The sequence below is a fragment of the Lissotriton vulgaris genome, chromosome 12 (genome assembly GCF_964263255.1).
Source record: "Lissotriton vulgaris chromosome 12, aLisVul1.2, whole genome shotgun sequence".
Taxonomy (NCBI): domain Eukaryota; kingdom Metazoa; phylum Chordata; class Amphibia; order Caudata; family Salamandridae; genus Lissotriton; species Lissotriton vulgaris.
The window spans coordinates 166,159,635-166,183,387 of NC_141700.1; the positions used below are offsets into that span (position 1 = coordinate 166,159,635).

The 23,753-nt window shown below is 45.2% G+C and overlaps 1 protein-coding gene across 1 annotated transcript in view; it reads left to right on the top strand.

Annotated features, from left to right (window-relative positions):
• Window positions 1–13,106, top strand: part of NUP93 (nucleoporin 93) — a 567,849-nt gene extending 554,743 nt beyond the window's left edge. The window contains exons 21-22 of the mRNA XM_086947697.1: window positions 7,175–7,303; window positions 12,880–13,106. Of these exons, the coding sequence (XP_086803823.1) occupies window positions 7,175–7,303; window positions 12,880–12,990 (240 nt within the window). The 3' untranslated portion in view covers window positions 12,991–13,106. The remainder of the gene's footprint in view (window positions 1–7,174; window positions 7,304–12,879) is intronic.
• Window positions 13,107–23,753: the final 10,647 nt, after the last annotated feature.

The window sequence follows — 23,753 nt, forward strand, 5'->3', positions numbered from 1 at the left end:
ATTCAATTGAATAGCCAATTCAGAGCACGGATGATGATGGTGGATGTGCAGATGAGAACCATTGACCCGGACTTCAGTACTTTCGGGGATGCAAGTGACCATGATGAATCGCCTGAGTATGAACTTTACTCCCCGACTGGCTTCCTCCACCACAGGTCTCCTATTACCACAAGGTTTCAAGTAAGGGTGCAGAAGTCCTCGATCTTCAACTTTCTTAAGCAGAGGCCACAGTTAACCTCAAGCAGCCGAAGATCTGCTACAGTTTGATGAAGTTCTTTATTTGTCCATTCTTGCAGTTTGGAGAAGCTCACTTCTCTTTCAGGTTGGTGACCAGGAGATAAATTCCTGCTTCAGGTGACCCTGCATATTGGTCTTCTCGTCGCCAGAGAGCTTTGTCGTTCAGGCCTTCTGTTCTCTAAATGAGCTCTAGGGATCATTACCAGTGCGTCCTCGGACAGGGAGTCCAAGAAATTGGAGCAGGGCACAAAGAAGTCCTTATCGGCTCGCTGCATGGCAGTCCGGTACATTAATGCAACTTGCTTAATAGGATGTTATACTTGCGTCCTTTGGGACACACCACAACTGGTGATTCCAAAGTTGTTGGAGCTCTTTCAGCCCAACTTCACAGAGTTAGTCAGACATGGTCATGATGCCGCAAAATAAGTTATCCGAGCAGGCCTGGATACTACAGATTGGGTGGCATGAGCCATGGGTACAACCATATCCTTGCTTTGCCATGGCCGGTTCAAAAACTCTGGATACTCACAAGACTTAAAGTTGACCTCGATGGATTCCCCTTTTGATGGGTCCCATTTCTTTAAAGCAAAAGCAGATTTGGCTCTCAAAAGATTTACGGAGAGCGCGGCCAGTGCCAGTCGCTTGGCCTATAAATGCAGCAGCCGGATTACAGACACACCACCAAATTCAAGGTTTCTTAAGAGAAGTCTTGTTTCAAAGCAGACAGCAAGTTCAAAGCTCTCCACACCAGCAGCAAGCTAACCCGCTGTGCCAACAATCTTGAGGATGTTGCAAAAGTAGAGGCCATCCCTTGCCTCTGTCTCTCCTCTCTTCCTCATCCACCTCGCCAGCCACCACATTGAAGCAGCTCTAGTTCCCTCTTGTCGGTTAGAGGGTGTGTATCCCCATTTTTACTGGCCTGGAAGGCCATCACTTTAGACCCATGGTCTGGGAGCTTGTGGAAAGTGGGTATGCCCTACTGTTCCAGCAGGCCTCTTCAGCCACTCTCATTATCTATGCCCACCACTCCAGCAGACCACCTTCATATCATTTAGCCGGTGGTGGAGATCTTACTGCAGAAAGCGAAGGTGGAACTGGTCCCAGAGCAAGAATGGGTGTACGGGTGCCATTCCAGGTACTTCCTGGTTCTGTAGAAAAGTGGTGGTCTTCACCTCAGCCTAGGCCTCAGGGTTTTAAAGTGGTTCTTGAGAAAGTACAAATTCAAAATGCTGTCCCTAGCAAAGGTGTTGCTTGCTCTGGAAGCATAAGGTTGGATGGTGTCTGTCGACCTGCGAGCAGCATATTTTTATACACTGATTCTGCAATCAAACATGAAGTATCTATGCTTCACAGAAGCATCAGCAAATTACCAGTATTCAGTCCTATCTTTTGACCTGACTTCAGCTTCATGGGTTTTAACGAAGGTGATGTCAGTGGTTTCCACCCATCTCAGATGCACAGTAATCCCAGCCCGGTTGGTTCTTCAAAGCAGAGTTCCTGGAGGTGTTGCTACAGCGTCTCAGATGCTCTGCCCGCTTTGCCTGAATTAGTTTATTTATTTATTGGGCTGGTACCTCTGGACATTTGCTTAGCGTCTGTAAGGCTGTGCCCCCAATCTCGCCCTGTTTCGCCTTTTGACTTGCTGCCATCTTGTTGATTGTTGTGCCTTGATCCCAGCCCGGCTCCCCCCACGCACCCGCCTCCCAGCTGCCCCTCCCTCGCCCCTCCCCACCCCACTCCCCCCCCACCACCTTCATATGACAGATGCATTTGCGCGCAGCGTTCACTCCCCATGCGCGCTGAAGGTGCGCCAAAGGTAAGCCTGTCTGCGCCTGGACTGCGCCCAGCGCCAGACCCCCTGGCCCCCGCAAACCACACTCCTCCCGCATTTCGTATGACACCTCCACCCTCTTCGCCCTCAACCCCGGACGAAGCTGCCCCAGGACGTACCCATGGTCCCTTCGCCTGCCACTCCTGCAAATTTGCCTGCATCAAGACCCACACCAAATCCACTAACTCCAAACACAGCTCCGACCCTAACCACCTGAAGTGCATCCTGCTGAACACCCGCTCAGTCCACAGACACGCCACCGAACTCTGGGACCTACTATACACTGCGTCACCGGACATCGCCTTCCTTACAGAAACCTGGATGAACGCATCATCAGCACCCGACATAGCCATTGCCATCCCGGACGCTTACAAAAATCATCCGAAAGGACCGCACAAACCAAACAGGAGGAGGCATAGCCATCATCCATAAGAACACAATCAGAATCACCACCAGCTTCGACGACAATATTGCAACCGCCGAACACCTCCACCTTCACTTCCAGATCCACACCGACCCCAGGACCACACTCAGAGGCACCCTCATCTACAGGCCACTAGGACCCCGCACACAATTTAGCGAAGACATCACTGACTTCATCAGCCCACATGCCCTCCCCTCCGAGAACTACATTCTTCTGGGAGACTTAAACTTCCACCTAGAAAAGAAAAACGACAGCAACACCTCCTCCCTTCTGGACAACATGGCAAATCTCGGACTCAAACAACTTGTTGACACACCCACTCATATAGCAGGTCACACGCTCGACTCTGTCTTCACCTCCTGCAAACACATCTCCTTCGACCACACCTCAGCTCTCCACTGGACGGACCAGGAATGTGTTCACTTCAGCTTCAAAACCACCACGACCCACAACCCTCCACAACGTCTTCCTCGAAGAAACTGGAACAAAATCACCACCGACCAACTCCTCACAGCGCCCAAACAAAACACTCCCACACTCTCATCGGACCCAAACAAAGCTGCCACCAAACTCAAACAATGGATTACTCACAGCGCTGACGAATTCGCACCCCTGAAAAACCACCAGATCAAACAAGGTAACAAAAAGGCCCCCTGGTTCAACGATGACCTTAAGAAATCCAAGAAACTATGCCGCACTCTCGAAAAAACATGGAGAAAATACCCAACCACTGACAACCTGACCACCTTCAAGGCAGCCACCCGCAAACACCACCAATTGATCCGAGCCACCAAGAAATCAGCATTCAAGGATCGACTCAACAACAACGCCCATAACAGCAAGGAACTATTCAACATCGTCAAAGAATTTACCAACCCAACCGCAGCCTCTAACGACATCACCCCCTCCCAAAACCTTTGCGACTTGCTATCCTCTTCTACAACAAAATCGCTGACATACATAACAGCTTTAAGAACATCTCCATAGAACAGTCCACTCCACCCACCACCAAACCGGAACCGCTCGCTAACAACCTTAGCGCCTGGAACCCAATCACCACTGAAGACACCATCCGACTAATGAACTCCATCCATTCAGGTTCGCCCACCGACCCATGTCCCCACCACATCTTTAACAAAGCATACTCAATCATCGCACCCCATCTCCGTGATATCATCAACTGCTCCTTCAACTCCGCTACCTTCCCCGAAAGCTGGAAACACGCCGAACTCAGCGCCCTTCTGAAGAAACCCACAGCAGACCCCTCTGAACTTAACTACCGCCCCATCTCCCCCCTCCCATTCCCTGCCAAAGTCATTGAAAAAGCCGTCAATAGCCAGCTCGCCGCCTTCCTAGAATCCAACAACTCCCTCGACTCTTCACAGTCCGGCTTCCGAGCCAAACACAGCACTGAAACCGCCCTCATTGCAGCGACAGACGACATCCGAACGCTGCTGGACAACGGAGAAACAGTTGCCCTCATCCTACTCGACCTCTCCGCCGCCTTCGACACAGTCTGCCATAGCACCCTCATACAACGCCTTAGCAACATCGGAATACAAGGAAAAGCCTTGGAGTGGATCATCTCGTTCCTCGACGGAAGAACCCAGAGAGTCCGCCTCCCCCCTTTCAAATCAGAGGCCACCGAAGTAATCTGCGGAGTACCACAAGGATCATCACTCAGTCCCACCCTCTTCAACGTCTACATGAGTCCCCTTGCATCCATCGCGCGACAACACAACCTTAACATCATCTCCTACGCTGACGACACCCAACTGATCCTTTCCCTCACCAAGAACCCTAACATCGCCAAAACCAATCTTCATGAAGGCATGAAAGAAGCAGCCGAATGGATGAAAAACAGCTGCCTAAAACTCAACTCAGACAAAACGGAAGTTCTCATCCTCGGATCTTCCCCCTCTGCCTGGGACGACTCTTGGTGGCCACCGGCACTGGGCACAGCTCCCATACCCACGGACCACGCACGCAACCTAGGCGTCATCCTCGACTCCTCCCTCTCGATGACCAAACAAGTTAACGCCGTCTCATCTTCCTGCTTCAACGTACTTCGTATGCTTAAAAAATCTTCCGTTGGATCCCCACCGAAACAAGAAAGACGGTCACCCACGCACTAGTCACTAGCCGACTGGACTATGGAAACACTCTCTACGCCGGAACCACAGCCAAATTACAGAAAAAACTCCAACACATCCAAAATGCTTCAGCCAGACTCATACTGGACCTCCCTCGCCAGGTTCACATTACCGGCCACCTGAAGGACCTCCACTGGCTCCCTGTCAACAAGAGAATAACGTTTCGTCTCCTCACCCACGCACACAAGGCCCTCTACAAACTAGGACCCGACTGCCTCAACACAAGACTGTCCTTCTACACACCCACCCGCCAACTAAGATCCTCCAACCAAGCGATCGCCACAGTTCCGCACATCCACAGATCCACCATGGGAGGAAGATCTTTCTCCTACCTGGCGGCCAAGACCTGGAATTCTCTCCCCACCCACCTCCGCCTCACACAAAACCACTTGTCTTTCAGAAAGGAACTTAAAACCTGGCTATTCGATAAATAACGTTCCCACTCCCAAAAGCGCCTTGAGACCCTCTGGGTGAGTAGTGCGCTATACAAATTTCTGAACTTGAACTTGAACTAGTATGCAGGGTTTTTGGTGCTGGTTACTCGCTCTTACTAACCGTGGGTATAGTTGATTTTTACTGTCAGAATCTTGGTTGGCCCCTCATAGGAGTGATTGTATTTTGATTTGCCAACTGTAATTTTGGATACTATGTAATTTTATGACTGGATGCCTGATGTAGACTTGTGGGAAATCTTTACGCCTTGTACAGGAGGCCTCAGTTGGTTATGGTGATAAGCCAATGAGAACAGCTACAGGCCAACTAGGATAATATTTCTGTTGCCATAGGTCTGATCGGTTTATTATAAAAAGATATAATAAATGCATTAGGCATAACTTATTCATTTTGAAAAGCATATGTTAAAATCAATAAGCATATATGGGTAGATTATTATTTCTCTGTATTAAATCCTGCATAATTCTTTTGTTACATGAAATGTCACAGGTTAACTTTGCAAGGAATCCTGTTGGTGTTGGTTATTGCCTTAGACCAGTGGTCTTCAAACTTTTTAATGTTGCGCACCTCAAGAAAAGAAATAAATTTCATCCGCACCCCCCCTCAGATTTTTCACAATTATTCTATTAAACTGACAATGTTTAAATAGATCTCGACTTATTAAAATACAAGACATATTTAAACATTGCAGTTATATTTAAGTACCATTTTTCCCAGCTAGTCTAAAAATGACAAAAGAAGCTAGTGATGACCGCTTGAAACAAAGCACTTCTGCTACCTGAATTATGCTTCTTTTGGACAGAGCCTGGCACCCCCGATCACTTGAAGACCCCCTAGGGCCCCCCCCCCAGTTTGAAGACCCCTGCCTTAGGCAAACCCTAGTGGGATATGATTTGCATTGTAATAATACTTGCTAGAATCTCTTCTTAGCTATTTGCGAGAATCTTGTAATGAATACATCATTAAATACAGAAATACATCCATATATAAAAATATTACCTATATAGACACCTAAAGGGCCTTTGGGTCAGCTTTGTTCTGTCATTAGTCTAAGTGTTATTTACTTTCTGCTGCGATCCATGACCGCTTACTGCATGGGGTAATTGTTCAGTTCACTTCCATTATTGGCTCTCTTGCCCAGTGAATGAGTGTATTTTCCGATGACATATGCAGATCCTCTTGAAATTGAGTATGCTTTTGTATAGGGGTTGTTGGCCAATCCTTCTTGTTTTCTTTTTTTTTTTTTTTTAAGTTTCTTAAGCGGATACTAAAGCTACCCCGGCACTGCTACCAGGTCACTTGCTTCCAGCTCATTTCACCAGCAGTGTGCCACATCCCACATGCCCTCTTTCTCTAAACCAGGAGACCATTATCAAATGCTTTTCTCCATAGTGTTTATTATTTTTTACCTTTCTAAGATGGACAACAAATTGGGTTTAAATGTGACGGTCATGCTTTAACTTTAAAACAGTATTAGACTATTTACAATACCTTTGCAAGACTGACTCTCACTGCTAGATATAGTTTAGTGTTTGAAAGCATATGTCCACCATGTTTAGAGAACAATTTTTTCTTTTCTTTTTGGTAATTGTATTATTTTAATTTATCTTGCATATGTTGTTGAGTTTGTGTGTTTTTATTGTGGTTGTGTCAGAGGTTGAATGTAATAATAAGTCAGTGGATGGACAAATGTATGCATAAGTGCAAAGATGAATGACTGAGTGCCTATATGAGGACTCATTGAGTGCTTAAAACCATCAATGTGTCAAAAGGCAGATTTGTTCATAAGTCAGACCTATTGTAATTGCCAATGCTTGTGAGGAATCGGCAGGTAAATAGAGAATCCACCAGAAACATTGTGAAGGTAAGTAACTTTTTCTTTTGACCTGTTGGGTAAACTGCTTTTGACCACCTGTTGCCTTTTGAGGATATTGACGTTTTCCAGAGCCTCTGAGGAAAGTGTTTACCAAAGGTAAGTAACCTGTTTTCAACACTTACATTTGTTGCCTTACTGGCAGACTCTCGATCAGTTAATAATCACTCTATTCAGTGGTGTCCTGTGATTTTCTTCCATAGATAAGACATAATTTATCAGAAGTTCTTCTTGCGACCATGAATATTTTATTCACTCAATACAAAAGATTAAAAGGAACTGGACCAGCCACTCCCGGCAGGCCGCAGCGTGTAATGGAGGATAGAGATTCGGTAAGTGTATATGTATGAACTAGATAACTGATAAACCAATGTGTACTAGGTCTAAGTTGCAGTTTTATATTTGATATACTCTGTACTTTTTGTAACCCTTTTTCTCTTTGTGTGAATATCTTCTTTGTACAGCCCCTCTGATAGTGTTTTCCCCTACAGCTTTTTCTATCAATCTGTGATGTGTAACGGTATTAATGTTTCTCTCAGATTTTCTTTAGTTTCTTAATGTGACTGGGCACTTTATACTGTTGATCAAAAAATCTGCCAGCAGCAACTAAATTCACAAGAGCTTGTGGGCAGAAAATCACTGGTTGTTCTTGAGACACTGTTAATGCCCTTTGTCCTGTACAGTGCGGGTTAATTTTTTTCCTCAGTGGAATGTGGAGCTAGAACAGTAGGATCAGTAGGACCCTCTCTTTATAGGTTTTAAATGTAACCTCTAACCAGTTGTTTTTTCTGTTTGGTTAAATGCTTTATCCAGTCATTGTTTTTTGTTCTTGTGATTTAATTTTCCAAATGTTATCTGTGGATGAATATTTGCATTGACAGACATTAACCATGTAATGGTTACCTTCTCGGTCTTTCAGCTAGGGGACACTCCGAATTGGAGTAACCATGCTCTCTATAAAATGCAAATCATCATCATCAACACTTGTCACTTTTCATACTGCTGTGTTCCAAGTACTGATCTGCCAGTGAAGGCTCTTTCCAGGCTCTGAGCAACTATAATAGTTTTGGACTGGTAGCCCGATTTAAGATGTTTTTCTCCAGAGAGCATTTTCCTCAAGTTTATCACCGCTGAATCCGGACTACCAGGCTGTTGAGAAATAAATTTACATATTACAAAATAATTTCTCAGTTTTTACTTTTTAGATTTTTTTATTTATTCACCTACAAAAACCAGTTTGAAGTGCAAATGCCATAGAATTATGCCTGTCCCTTCAAATTTAGTTTTTAAGGTGAATAGGCTTTGCTTTGTCTGTTCCACAGAAGCCAATTCACAGTAGGTTTCTTCAAGTCTGGCTCAGTCAGGACCTAAAATCACTGCTAGAATAGAGGAGCAGAAGAAGGTCCACACCCCTTGGTTTAAGTGTCAATCTAATTTTGATCATCCCAATTTACAGGCACTGGGTCATTGGTGGCATGGTGAATACTGTCTGTGCAGCAGTGCACATTGCTCCGTTAAATGTATGATTACGCATATGAACTTAAAAAAAAAAGAATCTCACTACACCTGGCTGCCCTGCCCTGTGTTTTTGCTACTGCTGATGCATAGCCCCTCTGCCTGCAAGTGCTGTGTGCCAGAGAGGGGAAGGACTACACAACAGTTTTGGTGCCCTAGTAGTTTACCAAGCTCCCATCACACAGTATCAGACATTGTGCGGCTTGAGAAACACCAAAACAGTAATGGTGGTTGTAGGAAAGTAGAAGTTGCTTTTATGGTTTTACCCAATTTTCGCTGGTGTTATTCTGTTTTCTGACTAGTCTGTCTGGAATCCTGCTAATCAGGACCCTAGTGCTTTCTCCCTAAATTTGACTGTTGTAAGTACTTTCCCAATTGGCTAATTGTGTACCCCTGTATATGGTACTAATGTACCCAGAGCATACGTACACCAAGGATCTCCCCTGGGCAGCACCATGAATTACGCCACCCACTCAAACTGTGACTACAGGCCTGCCATTGCAGTCTGTGTAAGCTGGTCCTAGCACCACTTACACTAGATATTTTTCCCTATATCCGAGGTCACCGCACTGAAAACCTACAAGTCACCCCTAAAGCAGGCCTTTCAATCCTGAAAGCAGGGTGCTAGGTTTTAGTGTGACGATTCTCCAGGCTTTGTAAGTGCGATAAGCCATTTTGATACATAAGTGGCCATGCGTCATTACGCAATGGCTAACTATATATTGACTGTGTCGAACCTGGGCATGTTTGGTATCAAACATGTTGGAATCATACTCCAACATTGTTACTGGTGTTGGAGGTATGTTTCCATTCACCAGGGGACTCCTCAGGGAAGCCCTCAGTGCTCCCGGTAACAACCTTTCATTGTCTGCCAGCAAGCTAGGACTGTTGCCAACCCCAGACACAATTCTGCCCTCCTGCTGCTGAGCTCAGCTCGAGCGAGCAGGGGAAGGGAGAACAATAGGTTTCCTGTCACAAGGTGGCGTGACCACCTCCCAGACATGACTTAGTGTATTGGGCTGGGGTGGCAGTGCTTGCCAGCAGCACCAGACTGCTTTGAAGGGCACATTTGGTGCCCTCCTTGCATATTCCAGTATGAGCCAGTTAAGGGCACCCTTGGCTCCCGCTCTGTCGCGGAGCTCTCTGCCCAGCCCGTCCTCAGGAAGGGATCTTTGAATCTTCCCAACCCTTTCCCTAGGGTACTTAAGGGCTTACCTGTCGATGGCTCTTCAGATTCGTCATGGGAAAAGATTCAAACTTGAAACAACTTCAACCGTCTGGGTACCTTGGACTTCGCCTGGTACCAAGACTACGCCATTGAAGACTTCTGCTGCTCCTGATCTCGCTGTTCTGCAAGTCTAATTCGTTGTCTGTGTTTGTGCCTCATCCATGTTCCTCTCCAGGCCGGAGGGCATCAGAGTTCCCCAATGGAATCTCCCTTGGAGTGAAGGAGTCACTCTCCTGCAGGCACCATAATGAAGCTGAATGTTCTGCTGCTCCTGGCATCCCACCTATTAGGAAAAGGCTCAGCAACACAGGTGGTGGTTCTGCAACTCCCTCAAGGCCTGACCTGTCCTCTCAGCAAGTTTGAGGACAGAATCCCTTGTTGGAACTGCTGGAACAGAACCCCTGTGCATCTCGTTGACTTGCCCTTGCCAAGGCTTGTTGGCTCTGTCCTCCAGAGATCTTTGGGCTACAAGAAGCTCCTGCCTCCAGTATCTCTTCTTGCCAAAATCTTTGTCCTCACCGCATCCTCTGCACCGTGGGCCTGCATCTTTAGTGAGCTGCGCGAGATCCTCTTGTGAATCCTGTGCCTTCAGCCTGTGGTTCCTCTTGAGGGTCTTTGTTTGAAAGTTATTTCTGTATTTGGTTTGTTGCAGGTTACCATCTTACACTTGGAGTTTCCTTAGGGACCCTCTTCTGCCCAACTCTTTTGAAGGCTCCGGTAATCACTGTTTCCTCATTACTTCGCTGACTTCTGAGACTTATGGACATAATTCTGATAATTCTTGGCATATTGGGGGCATCTTTGGCCACCATGATCATAATGCAATCCATGCTACAGACCTGTGAAATAATGTTTGGCCATGGCATCATGGTGTTAATTTTTGTCATATATTTGGCATCCAATTGCACCCGCTGCCCTTTACTTACAAATAACGCTGAGCATCATGAGTTGAAACAATGTCCGATGGACTGAGAAACAGAGGCACTTGTGTCTTAGACCTATCACTACATTCACCCATTTATCGATCCATGAATGCACTTATCGTCCAGACACCCATCCATCCATCCATCCACTCACTCACTCATTCATCCTTGCACTCAATTCATTCTTAGATCCATTGGTTCAATCTCATATGCACACTCTCCCTCTCTCTACCCTCCACCCTTCCCATGAATAGAGAATTTTACACAAAAAAGCCTTGTACAATTAGGCACACCTCTCGTATTTTACATTGTATTTATTCTATATCTGAATGTCTTTTTTGTGCTGTTGTCTTGTTTACTTTATTGTTCCTGCTGAGATGCTGTAGCAGATTTCTGTCAAGTAGGAAAAACAATAATTTTGTCCATCTCACCTTCAAGGCATTGGGATCATTCAAACATTGCCCCCTGGTGATGACAAGCTGAGGATGTGCACATTACGTACCTAGCCCGTCTACAGCTTTTTTATGAAATTGTGCCCTGCTAGCATTGTTTAAAGGTGACCGCAAGAGCCATCATTGTAAGATGGAACTAGTGGCCTGAACACCTCTCTGAAAGGAGATTGGGGAAACATTCACGTTTTAGTGTTGGGTCTTTCAGATGGTAAAGTCATGTTATTTCCTCCCCTTTGTGAAGAACCCTCCACCTTTCACCATTCAGGTCTCCTCGCCACCAGCCCTCTGCACCCCACACAAGCATTTTGATAAGATATTTAATCTCTTCTTTTCAAAGTTGCAATAGAGAATCTGTTTCAGATAGAGAGCAGTGGGTATTTTTCCAGATATTTTCATATTCCCTAGAAGGAAGGAGTTTTGCACCTAATTTGGGATTTAGTCCAAAAATTTCCAAAGAAAGAAAAAGTCAAGTTGATTATTCTTCATCATTTTCTACATTCCCACAGTGCATTAACGGACATAAAAGATTCCGCAGTTTGGGACTGATTGCTCGCTTCAGCCACCAGCAATGGTAGTAGCTCATCTTCATAGTCAAAGCCTGTATACCTGTCCTTGCTTCGACAAAAGGTTTCTAAATTGAACCTCTCAAGATCTTATGAAGCAAAAGGTATACTCTACTAACACGCTTTTGTATGATTTGGGGGCTTTCCTTCAATCAGAAGAGTTTCCTTACTACATTACAGAGAGTATATTTGATATCAGTGATATTGAAAACAAGCCTATTGTGAGCATTCCTGCACACAGGAGTGTCGTAGCACATTCACAAGATAGTGTCTCACTTTATGAGAAATGCGTTTCAAATTGCCAGATTGGTTTTTACCGCCTTTGAAGTTTATGAGATCATGCATCTTTCCAGGTATAAAGCATGCTTCTAGTTGAGACAATTTCAATTAAATTCGGGTCTTCAGCAAAGCCAATCTTATTGTCAATTTTCAGTACTGATATTTCATTTGTTGGTTATGAGTTGCATGTTTAATCGAGTAGTGTCCCTTTGAACATGCTAATAGGAGAAAATCCAGAGCTTATTGGCATAAGTTACAGTAGTAAAGGTTGCAGCTCTACGTGGTTGCAGGGCTCAGTCTGTGAACGCATCACTAAATGACCTTTGGTCAAATTGAAGCAGAATCGTCACATGTACCAGTTAGAAATTAAAGCCGCTTGGCTAGCCTTAAGAACCCTCCTTCCAAAATTGCACAGGAAAAAGTTCCAGACATCAATACAAAACGTGTTCATCATGAAAAATGGAGGAATTGGTTTAAGAGCCCTCTGTGAAGAGGATAGGAGCTTATGGTTTTAAGGCACAGAGAAAGAAAATGGTCTACCGACACCATATCATGCCTATAATGATACAGGTAAATAACCTTTCCTGCTGTGGCTTGTGGTAGGAAGCTGTCAAAGAAAAGCATGATGTGTGATAAAAAAAACTCTGTGACATAGCGCATGCTACAGGAAATAGGCATGAATTATTTAGGTAACTGAAACATTGATTTGCCTTGATTGTGCAGCAAATTCATCGTAGCATACTCCTATTGTGAGTACAGTTTTGTTGCATGCTAAACGTCATGTCCTGCATATTGTATGGACCCAAGATGAACTATCTGTAGGTGTAATGTAAACAAAAGTGCATTATCCATTTATAAGTTACAGAATGAAGTATGATATGCACAAAACCCTGTATATATCTAACAACGTAAGTAACACAGTGAATTAACAGATTTTTTTTTTTTCAGCAACTACGAAGTCAAGCCCGTGCCTTGATTACATTTGCTGGGATGATACCCTACCGAATGTCAGGCGACACCAATGCTCGTCTAGTTCAGATGGAGGTCCTAATGAACTAACAGTGAAGCTTCTGGTTATAATTTTCATTCATATATTCTCTTAATTACTTCAAGAGAACAGGCTGAGAATTTTGTATCATATTTTTGGGGAAATTGAAATAAATTACTTTACTTTATTTGTTTTTGCCATTTTGTGTTCTTTATTGTTTTGTCTTGTTTTCTGACTTTATGTTCTAGTTAGGAAATGTAACATATACGTATTACTTTTTGAAATGCTTGGGCATTCCTTGTTTAATTCTGTAAGCCATTTGCTAGTTGGAAACTTGAAATATTTCCAAAAACAGATTTATCAGTTCTCATGCGATCTTTAAGAGTTTCAGGGGAGGTTATGTAGTTCTTCTGTGAACTGCATCTTTTAAGCCAAAACTGAAAGGGGTATTTTCTCATCAAGCATTCCAATAGAATCCTTGTTGCCTGTTCGTTAATGTACACTCAAAGAACTTCATGTATTCCTGTGCAGCAGTCCTGTCCTTATTCATGAAGGAATTAAAATCTACTGATCTACTGATTTATAGACTTATTAGATAGAGGCAACATTACCAATTCCAAAGTAGTCTTTTGCTAAGTAGGATTTTTTATTCTTTTATTTTACTTGTAATGTCTATTTTTAAAGATAGCACATTCTGATAGCGGATTTGTTGCAAAAGAACGATGGATTTAACACAGATCTCTTGACTGGGAGTGAATGTTTGATTTGTTCCGCATTCCTTCCATCATTTGTGTCTTTTGTATTCTCGCCCTAAGTGTCCAGGGTATGCACAGATGTTTCCCATGCTCACTGGGCTTCTGGATTCAAGCTAGCCTGGTTGATGAGGGGTGACACTCTGAAACCGGTCCCAGGATGCTTGTTTTTTTGGTCCAGGGAGGACTTGGCTTGTCAGTTTGGGCTGGACTGTTCACGTGAGGAGCAGTGTCAAGACTGCTTTGCATGTGGCTTGGTCTAAACTGGGGTCGCATGGTGAGCAAAAGAATGATGTATTTAACCCAGATCTCTTGACTGGGGTAAATGTTTGATTTGTTCTGCATTCCATCCATCAGTTGTCTCTTTTGCTTCATATAGAACATGGCTAGAAAAGCAAACAAAACAGGAACTAATTTGCAATTATCTTATTCTTTACTGGCTTCCCTGTAATATTCACAGGGTGACGTCAGAAATGTGGACTACTTTCCCCCTCATATGCCTCAGTTTGGAATACTAACTGTAATCAAAAGGGTCCACCTCAAGGGGGTTTAGTGTGTATCCTGATGACTCTGGAATACACACACTTGTTTAAAATACCCCTCACACACCAAAAGGGCCCTTGGTGTCATGCTTCATCATCGGGGTCTTCCCGCCCGGCTGCCGGACGGGGCAGTGCTGCGACAAGCGACTATGCTGGAGCACCTTTTTAATTGTGGGTGCTATGTGAGTGAGTTGGAGTGAGTGTCAGTGGGGTCAGGAGTGATAGAGAGGTGATGTTAAAAAATACCTGGCCTAGTGATAAAAAAGACTGTTTAATAAACACTGGCTGTTATTGTTTAAAAAAAAGTGGAGTCGGAAAGAGTAAGCGGGTTTATGAGCTTACTTTCCTGTGTGGGTCGACATGTTTTGGGGCGCCATGCCCCTTCGTCAGGAGCGTGGCCACGGTCGGAGGAGGAAGCACAACGAGGCTGGGGGTTGATTGGACCCCTAAAATACCCTTCGATCTAGTGTTGGCTCATGAGGCACTGTTCCTCACCATAATAAGCATACTACATGAGTATCTTATTTAGAAAGGGATGTGTATTTGAATATAAAGTATATATCCATACACATAGATCTTTTCTTCACCTTTTTGTAAATACACCCATTGTGGCGACACACTAGTGAGTGACAGGGGGATCTCTTACCCCGGTCCTGACGAAGGGGCATGGCGCCCCGAAACATGTATAGATTTTTAAGATATAGTTAAAAAATAAATAGTCCAGCAAAGGTGCAGTTTTTTTTTTTAGGTAAATGTTGTTCATTCCCTTTTTATATGTATTCTTTTCTCAATAGGGCTGATGAAATGTTCATATTTTATAGCCTTTCTTATCATCTGTCTGATCCTGATAATACTATTTAATGTTTTTGGTAAGTAAAAGGGGTTAATTGAAGTAATCAGTGAATAGTTTGATTCATGTTGTCTGAAAACAATGAGCGATCAACCAATCTACAAAAAAATTAATATCATAATGATATTATGATGTTCTTTACAGAACTTACATTTATCTGTTTGATCATAGTCCCTAAGGCTGTTAGTAGGCTGTATTTTTATCCTTTCTTATTCTAGTTATGGTCAAGACCAAGAAATGTCCGACTTGTGTATTTCAGAACCCACTTTTTAAAAATTAACTTTTACCAGGGTCTCAAATTCTTCAATGTCTTCAGACTAGTTGAGATCAAACAGTGATCATAAGATGTTATCAATTAGAGGCATGTGAGCTGTAGATCACATGCTTTGCATACTTCTGCCATCTAGTGTTGGGTCCAGATGTTTGCAAGTTGTTTTTCTCCGAAGAAGTCTTTCCAGTCACGAGGTAGGTGACTCCTCCTTTCGGTGATAGTGCGCATGGGTATCAACCCCATTGTTAGATTATTTTTTTCCGCCATTGGGTTCGGAAGTGAATTGTTGCGCTTCCGGTTCAACGCCGTTTCTCCAGTTTCCCTCGGTGCGCAAGACACTCACCCTCGACGGTACTGTTTTCAATCACGTAATCCCATTCTCCGCGTATCGAACTTACTGGAAAAACCCTATTTCGATTGAATAGCTCATGGAAGGTCGTAGGGCATAACCGCCTCCCAGTACATGGATCTGACTCCATTTAAATTCTGACCTCGGTGCGACGCAAAATTTCTGTGCACCGACTGACACGAAGTTTGCAAGCTGTGCTTGTCTCAGGAGCACAGCGAACAAGACTGCGATGTGTGTAAGGCTTTCCGATCAAAGAAAATACTTTGACGCTGTCGGGCTCGATGTCGGGACATGCAGAGCCAACATGCTGGTTCCATTACACACCTCTTCGAAGAAGATTCGGAACTAGAGGCCGGAGACGCCATGGGAGCTAAAGAGGAACAAGACCCGGTCTCCATTTCAGACTATGGCTCCGAGGGTGACGAAGACATCCCGCAAGGGCAGCATACCGTGAGTACAGATCCTCCCTTGCCACGTCTACCTCACCCCAAGAAAAAGGCTCCGGTCCAACCCTGCCTCTGGGCCACGGTCGGCACCGAGAACATGTTTTTGACGCCCGCCCTCTGGCTCGGCACGAAACATACCCAAAAGCTTTCCAGCTCCGAACAGAGCCTTTCGAAAGTGGGCACCGAAACGAAACCTTCCATATCGAAGTCAAAGGCAGGCTCGGGCCCACCTCCTTTGATGCCGAAAGCGTCTTCAGATCCGAAATCCTCGGCATCCAAATCCCCGGCACCCAAGACACCGGCACCGAAACCTACGGCACCGAAACTAACGGATGTGCTGATTCCATCTAAAGAGCAACATTTCATCATAATCTTTATTTCGATACAGCAGTATCATAAAAGGTACATTAAAAAGTGCAGGTCATACAAAAGTTTGTAACATTACAACAATCTTTGGATGAATACAATTCAAATTAATTATTAATGGATGGGAGGAGTCAATCATTATACTAAAAAAACATATATAAATAGTTTAAAAAGGCACAAATAAAAAGGTAAAATCATTCTAATTACAATCATTGTTTCCACAAAACTAATGTACAAATCATTCCAAGGCGCATGTATGACTTGACATTTAAGTATGCATCCTTTGGTGTTTCATATAATATATTAGTTCCTAATCAATTCATACATCTAAATGACAGTTCTTTTGTAAGTCCTAGAATTTCTCGCCAACTTTTATCCTAAGGAAATTCACTGCCAGCAGAAACCTTCTAATACCAAAGACAATAACCTGGTGAGTATCTGTTTCTCACGCCTATGTTTACATATAATGGTTTTATCTATCTTTTTCTTGGGATCGTATAGGCCGGACAAAAAAATAGAACATGTGTAATATCTTCCCTAGTTTTTCCTGAGCACAGCGTACATATTTTGTTGCTATCATTAGTCCACCTTGCTACATATTATTTGATCATTAGTACTCCGTATCTATACTTCAAGTATAGTGTTTTTGCCAATGGTGGATTTATTTCATTTAAAAATTATTCAAAGCAAGCGCTTCCTTTGAACAAGAGAAATTCGCTAGTCAAAGATCAATTTGCGCTGTCATTTAATCTATTAAAGGCCCAGAAGGATACTTTCAAAATCTTCCTTGAATTTGAGGTCAATGTAGATGGATTGTTCCAAAAATGTGCTGAGCCAATCTTCATTAGCCATGTTCTGACGTGTTTGAACCATATAATACAATTACAAGCATCTAGATCCTTTATCTCTGTTAGAGCTGCCCTATAGTCCAACAGCTCAGGTGTTGTCCAGATCCTGACCCAAAACATCAGAGGTCTAATAATTACATGGTGATCAGTACGTTTCATGTTAAGATCACGCATCAATGGTATTAACGGAGTACGTACTGGTAATTTTAGCAAAGCTCTATAAAATTTGTTCTCATTCACCTCAAACACCTTTTCTCATGAGAGGCCCACAGTTCAGCGCCATACAATGCTGCAGATTGTGCTTTGGACCGAAATACCTCAAGTGCTGGAAGCACCGCTTTATTGAGGCTATTTCCATGACTTTTTTTTTTTTTTTAAATCGGTAGTGGATTTTTTGTTTTAATAACAGCTTGCTCTGGACCAAAGGGGCAAGATGGCGGATGCGTGCCGTATCCGAGGGAGCAGCTGAACTGTGCTCTCCAACGCATTGCTTCCCACCGTCTCCGTGACCGATTTTCTGCCGGATTATAGACATTTGCATTGGGATTGTGGATACTGTGGTACCTGTACCTGTGATATGCGGCTGGATCTGCACAGCTGTCACCGTCGACTCCTGTCTTTCCTTTGGCGTTCTGTGGCAGTTGATACGGTCCGGCTGACGGGGCTTGGCTTCAGCCTGCATACGCTTTGCTTGGATCGTTGGCAGTGTCTTGTGCAGCACAACTCTCCGGATTTCGCACTGTCAGTAATGGCTCCAAAAAATCCCAGCACAGCTCCTGCCTCCAAGGGTTCTAAGCCAAAGACACGAGCGGCGACCGCAGCAACCGCAACTGCGGTATCTGGTACGGTGGCAACTGCAATACCGGCCATGGACGTAAATGGGACATTATAGGCAGCGGAATCACTACAGAATACTGGCATGATTTCAACCGCTACAGCCCCTGTGGAGCCGCCAGAGACTGATAAGGGTTTGCCTTCCACTAAACAGAAAACATCAGTAGTGAATGCTGGGAGCTGTAGTTCAGGTGCAACTCCAAAAATCCCTGGCATGTTTATAAAGAAGAATGCGATTACTGCAACTTCTGTGATTACTGGGCAAGACGCCGTCAATGGTAGAACTATCCCTCAGAATGTCGTTTTTAATACTATCTATCCAGAAGCAATTACCTGGGATAATAATATTGGGGGATGTAAAGAGGCTATAGCCCTTTTGCCTGGTTCTGATCTGTCGGCACAGGCACAGACACAGGCTCCCTTAATGTCTCTCTTGCCAATTCAGCTGGAAGGAATCCCCCAGGGTAGTCAGTTGATTCATATCCAGGACTGTTTCTCCACTCCCCCGGCTCCCTCTGATTTTCCTCCGGTCCCCTTACTCTCTGATTACATGCAGGAAAAGATATCATCAGAGGTTATCGTGGACACAGAATCGGTCGACTCTGCTGGTAATTTCTATTCAATGTCTGATCTCTCCAATGCCTTGGAGCTGGGGAGCCTGGACAGTGAGGAGGAATGGAGGGACAATTTAGGTCTTACTGCCTCGCTGCAGGAAGGTCAGGATTCAATAATTTAAGAGGATGGCGATAACAAAATACCTGTTTCGGCTAGAATGGAGTGGGGGGCAGAAGAGAATACCGTGCGTAAGGCTCCGTTCGCTCCAGGAAGAACTGTCTCTTTGAACCCAGCTAATGGTAACGGCAATGTTCAAGCCTTCCCAATACTGATGACTACAGCAGTATCTACAGTATCAACTCTGGGGGATCAATTTTAACTACCTGAGGTTACGCTAAGTATGCTATACCAGGTTATGCTCCAACATCGTGAGGAAACTAAAATGGAGAGTTTACGTACGCAAGGGGCAGTGCGGAGGCTTCAAAATAATCTCCGGCGTGTGGTGAAAACATGTAATGAAACTTCAGCTAGAGTCCTGGAAGCTGAAGGCAGATATCGGCAATCGAAGATGCTATAGTCGAACAAAAATCTCAACTCTCTTCTTTGGATACACTAAGGGAAGATGTCAACTGGAAGCTGGTTGACTTAGAAAATAGGTCTAGGCGCAATAATTTACGGATCCTGGGAATTCCAGAATCCAGTGAGGGGTCCAACGTTAGGCAGTTTTTCATCAAGCTCTTTACAGAAGCATTTCCCGAGCTCTCCCAGTGGCAGTGGGAGACGGAAATACAAAGGGCTCATAGGTTTCCATTTCAACAGAAGCAAGCCAGGGCTGCCTCAACAACATGCCTAGAGCTATTTTGATTAGTCTAAACAACTTCCTTGCTCGAGAGGCTCTGTATGACTTGGCTCGTCCAGATCGGAAACGATCCAGAAGGGGGAAAGGTCTGGAATTCTTTGTTCGTCCGGACTATTGCCATGCTACTGTTCAACAGCGCTGGCAGTTTCGTCAATTGATTCCATCCTTTAAGGCTAAGGGATCCCAGGCCTTTCTCCTTAACCCTTCAAAGCGTAAAGTTATACACAAGGAAATAACATACTTTTTGACCACCGAGAAGGCTGCGAAGGAGTTATTAGAGTCTCTCTAAACTAATCCTTAGTTTTGAGATGTACGACTGAGGGGTTTACACTGAACTACTTAAAAATCTTTGGGATAATTGAATATTGAAGCAAAGTGATTATGAGTTACGAGTTATGAAATTTCTTGGTTAGCTGCATTAAGCCTCTCCTGGTTATGCTATATGGTTTTCTTCTCTTTTTGTTTTGAAAGGATTTGTTTCTGAAAATGTGTTGGAGTTTGGATGTTCAGCCCTTTAATCTTACAATTGTGTCTTATAGACTGTTAGATTATGAGATGGGAAGCGAATGGTGAGACGCACTATGCTTCTCTGGCCATCACTTTCAGGGACTTTTCAATCCCTGTGCCTTTTGTGGATGGGGTTTGAGGGGAGGGAGGGGTACTAGGGGGAGTATGGTGGTGGGGCAAGCAGGGGTAGCTCTTTTTGTCTTAAGAGAGACAGGATTTATGAAGTCTTTTTTTAAAGTCATTTATTGGTCGGAAATTCTAAAGTACAAAATAGAGAACATGTTACTTTGTGAGCTATTGTCCATGTATCATTTAATATGTTCTGATGAGTTAACTTAGAGTGTGTTCCTGGAACGTTTGCGGACTCAACAATAAGAAGAAAAAAGTAATCGGCGCACAAATAATCCAGAGTATGAGGATAGATCTCCTTTGCATACAGGAAACTCATCTGACATGGAATGACAGAGGGTGGCTGAATGATTTAGGTATGCGAGTACTGGGATCCACCCGGCAAGGCACCACTACTAAGGGGGTTGCAATTCTTGGTAGAAGAGGACAGGGTAGCCTGAAACGTAGCAAATCAAATCAGCTTGGTCGATGGGTAGTAATTAAAATCTCTATAGACGGTATGTTCGAGGCATGTGGGCTACTGAATTCATATCTGTGCATAGATCGCCGCCTAGTGTTGGGTCCGGATGATCGCACATTGTTGTCCTGGAAGAGTCTTCGAAGTATCACGAGATAGGTGGCTCCTCCCCTGATCTACAGTGCGCATGGGCATCGACTCCATCCCCAGATTGTTTTTTTCTGCCATTGGGTTCGGATGTATATTGGCTCACTCTAGTCGGAATCGATATAAAAGTTTTCTTAAGGCCAAACGGCCTTTAGTTTTTCGTTGGTATAGCTTTTCGCCGCTGAAGGCCCGGTCGTCGCCAGAGGCCTTATCGACGACCCATCATGGAACGGAGCCCGTTCAAGAGATGTCCCGTGTGCAACTCCAAGTATCCCCTCATCGACGTCCACCCGGTGTGCAACAAGTGTCTGTCGCCGGATCATGATGAAGCCAGCTGCATGGCTTGTTCCCGTTTTCGATCCAAGAAGACTCTTCTGCATCGACGCGCTATGCGCCAGGAAGCCCAGCAGACTGCACCGGCGCCTGTGAACATATTCGATGCCGGGGATGATGAGGGAGCTGACCGGGAGGTTCGTGAGAACCTGTCGAATCCCGCGTCGGAGGTCGACTCCAACTACGACGCGGATGCGGAAATGCCCGAAGCGGAAGAAGTCGTCGACAAGGTAGGAGACGACGACGGGGCCTTTGGGGCCATGGAAGATAGCTCGAGCGAGGAGCTAACTCAAACTGACATTGGGGCCGAAACGCTTCATAAGGCTCAGGTCGAGGGATCGCCACTAGGCCTTACCCAAGATCTTCCAATAAGTTCTACGGCCCCGCCTTCGGGCTCGGCTTCGGACATTACTAAGGAGCCGCAACCTGCAAAATCGAATCCGAAAGTGAAAGCTCCGGTCTCAACGCAAGTGAAAGCACTGCTGCCTACATCGAAACCAAAAGTGCGTATTGCTTTGGTCGGCTCGAAGTCCTCAGACCTGTCGGCACCGACGAAGCAGAAGGGCTTTATCGACCCAAAGAAACAGCTCAAGGGCGTTGAGACGAAGTCTAGCGCGCTGAAGGCAAAGGTCAGGGCAGTCGACCAGGACAAATCGGCGCCGAAGACAATCGACACCGACAAAGGGCTCGGTGATCCGAAGGTTCTCGAGCCTCCGCGTCGACAAGACAAGGCCAAGAGCGGACCGACCCACGAGTCCACGTCTGGTGGTGCCTCGAAGGATTCAGTCGGGTCAACGCAGCCGTCCGCCTCATTCTCAAAGCAGGTGGCAGACTCCCTAAAGCGCATAAAGGACAAGGCCTCGAGTGTCGGGCCTAAAGATCCTCCACCTTCGAAGCCTGCCGAAAAACCTCAGAAGACGTCGACGCCCATCCACTTCACGCTGCCGCTAAAAATGGTGCCGGAGGCTTTCGCCCCTAAAATGGCCACCGACGTGCCCGAGAAGGTGTCCTCTGTGCCGAAGTCAACAACAGTGGTCCCGGCCATGGAAGCATCGACAATCCTCGTTGGAAGAGCAACAGGAACAGTTTATCGATGCCGAAACAGGCAGACTTTCTCTTTATAAGCGGAAAATCGCCCCGTAACAGCCAATGGAGTCCTATAAAATTCCACTGAAGAAGAAAAAGGATTCTACTTCGACGCCTGTTCTTGTAGAACCGGTATCTCCACGTGGCCATGATGTCTCACCCACTTATTCGGATGTGGACACTGGGGAAGGTGATGAGGATGAATACAGCTATCCTGCGTACACTGATCCAGATGATACCAATGAACCCTCACTCTACCCCAGACACTTAAATGTATGCTGTAAAAACGTCGCCTACTGAGGATTCTGCAGCATTTAATGCCCTCATTGAAAGGGCAGCTAAGAATCATGACGTCCAGCTCCATGCTGACCCCATTGAAGTACACTTTCTTTTTGACACCTTTTCCATCTCAGAGAGGACTGTCAAGACTCTGCCTATGTTAAAGGGTGTCTTGAAGCATGCTGGGGTAATCTTTAAGGAGCCTACAAGAGCCAGGGTGATAAACCCCAGAATTGAAAAGAAATACAAAGCGGCGCCTGGAGACCCTACTTACATCAAGGGACAGTTGCCGTTGGACTCTGTTGTTGTGTCTAATGCCCGGAAGAGGGCTAATTCACAAACAACGGGTGATGCTCCTCCCCCAGATAAGGAATCTAAGGTGTTTGAGGCATCGGGGAAAAGGGTGGCAGCTCAAGCGGCCAATATCTGGCGCATTTCGAACACTCAGGCACTTCTAGCCAGGTATGACAGGGCACATTACGACACACTTGAGACCCTGTTACAGCACCTGCCAGATGAATACAAAGAGGCAGCTGAGATGCTCATCCAAGAAGGGAAGCTCATATCAAATGCTTCTATCAAATGTGCACTGGACGCAGCAGACACCGCGGCCAGAGCTGTTAACACTAGTGTCATGCTGAGACGACATGCCTGGCTCAGAATCTCCGGGTTCAAGCCAGAAATACAGGCCACCATTCTCAATCAGACAGTAAACCCTGATCATCTATTTGGCCCAGAGGTGGACACCACCTTGGAGAAAATCAAGAAGGACACTGAAACTGCTAAGTCCATGGGGGCTCTACAGTCCCAGCAGTTCCGGGGTGGTCCTTTTCGTCGCTCAAGCAATAGAGGTGTTTCCAGAGGCCAGCTCTCCCAAACCACACAGTACTATAAAGGCGGCACGCAGACCACATACACCAAGCAAAGTCGAGGTGGATATCGTGGAAACTGCGCCACAGGCAGAGGTCGTGGAAACAACAACTCCAGATCCTCCGCCACTAACAAACAGTGACGCCTTGTCACTGCCCCCCGACCATGCAACACCTGTCAGGGGGGGCGGGGGGGGGGGGGCTTCAACAGTTCCTGCCAGTCTGGAAGTCCATCACCACAGACAGGTGGGTCACACAGCTTATCCAGTACGGTTATTGTCTGGAGTTAATATCCACTCCACCCTCAAACCCACAAAACACTGTCCTATGTCCGCAGAGCATTTGCACTTATGGC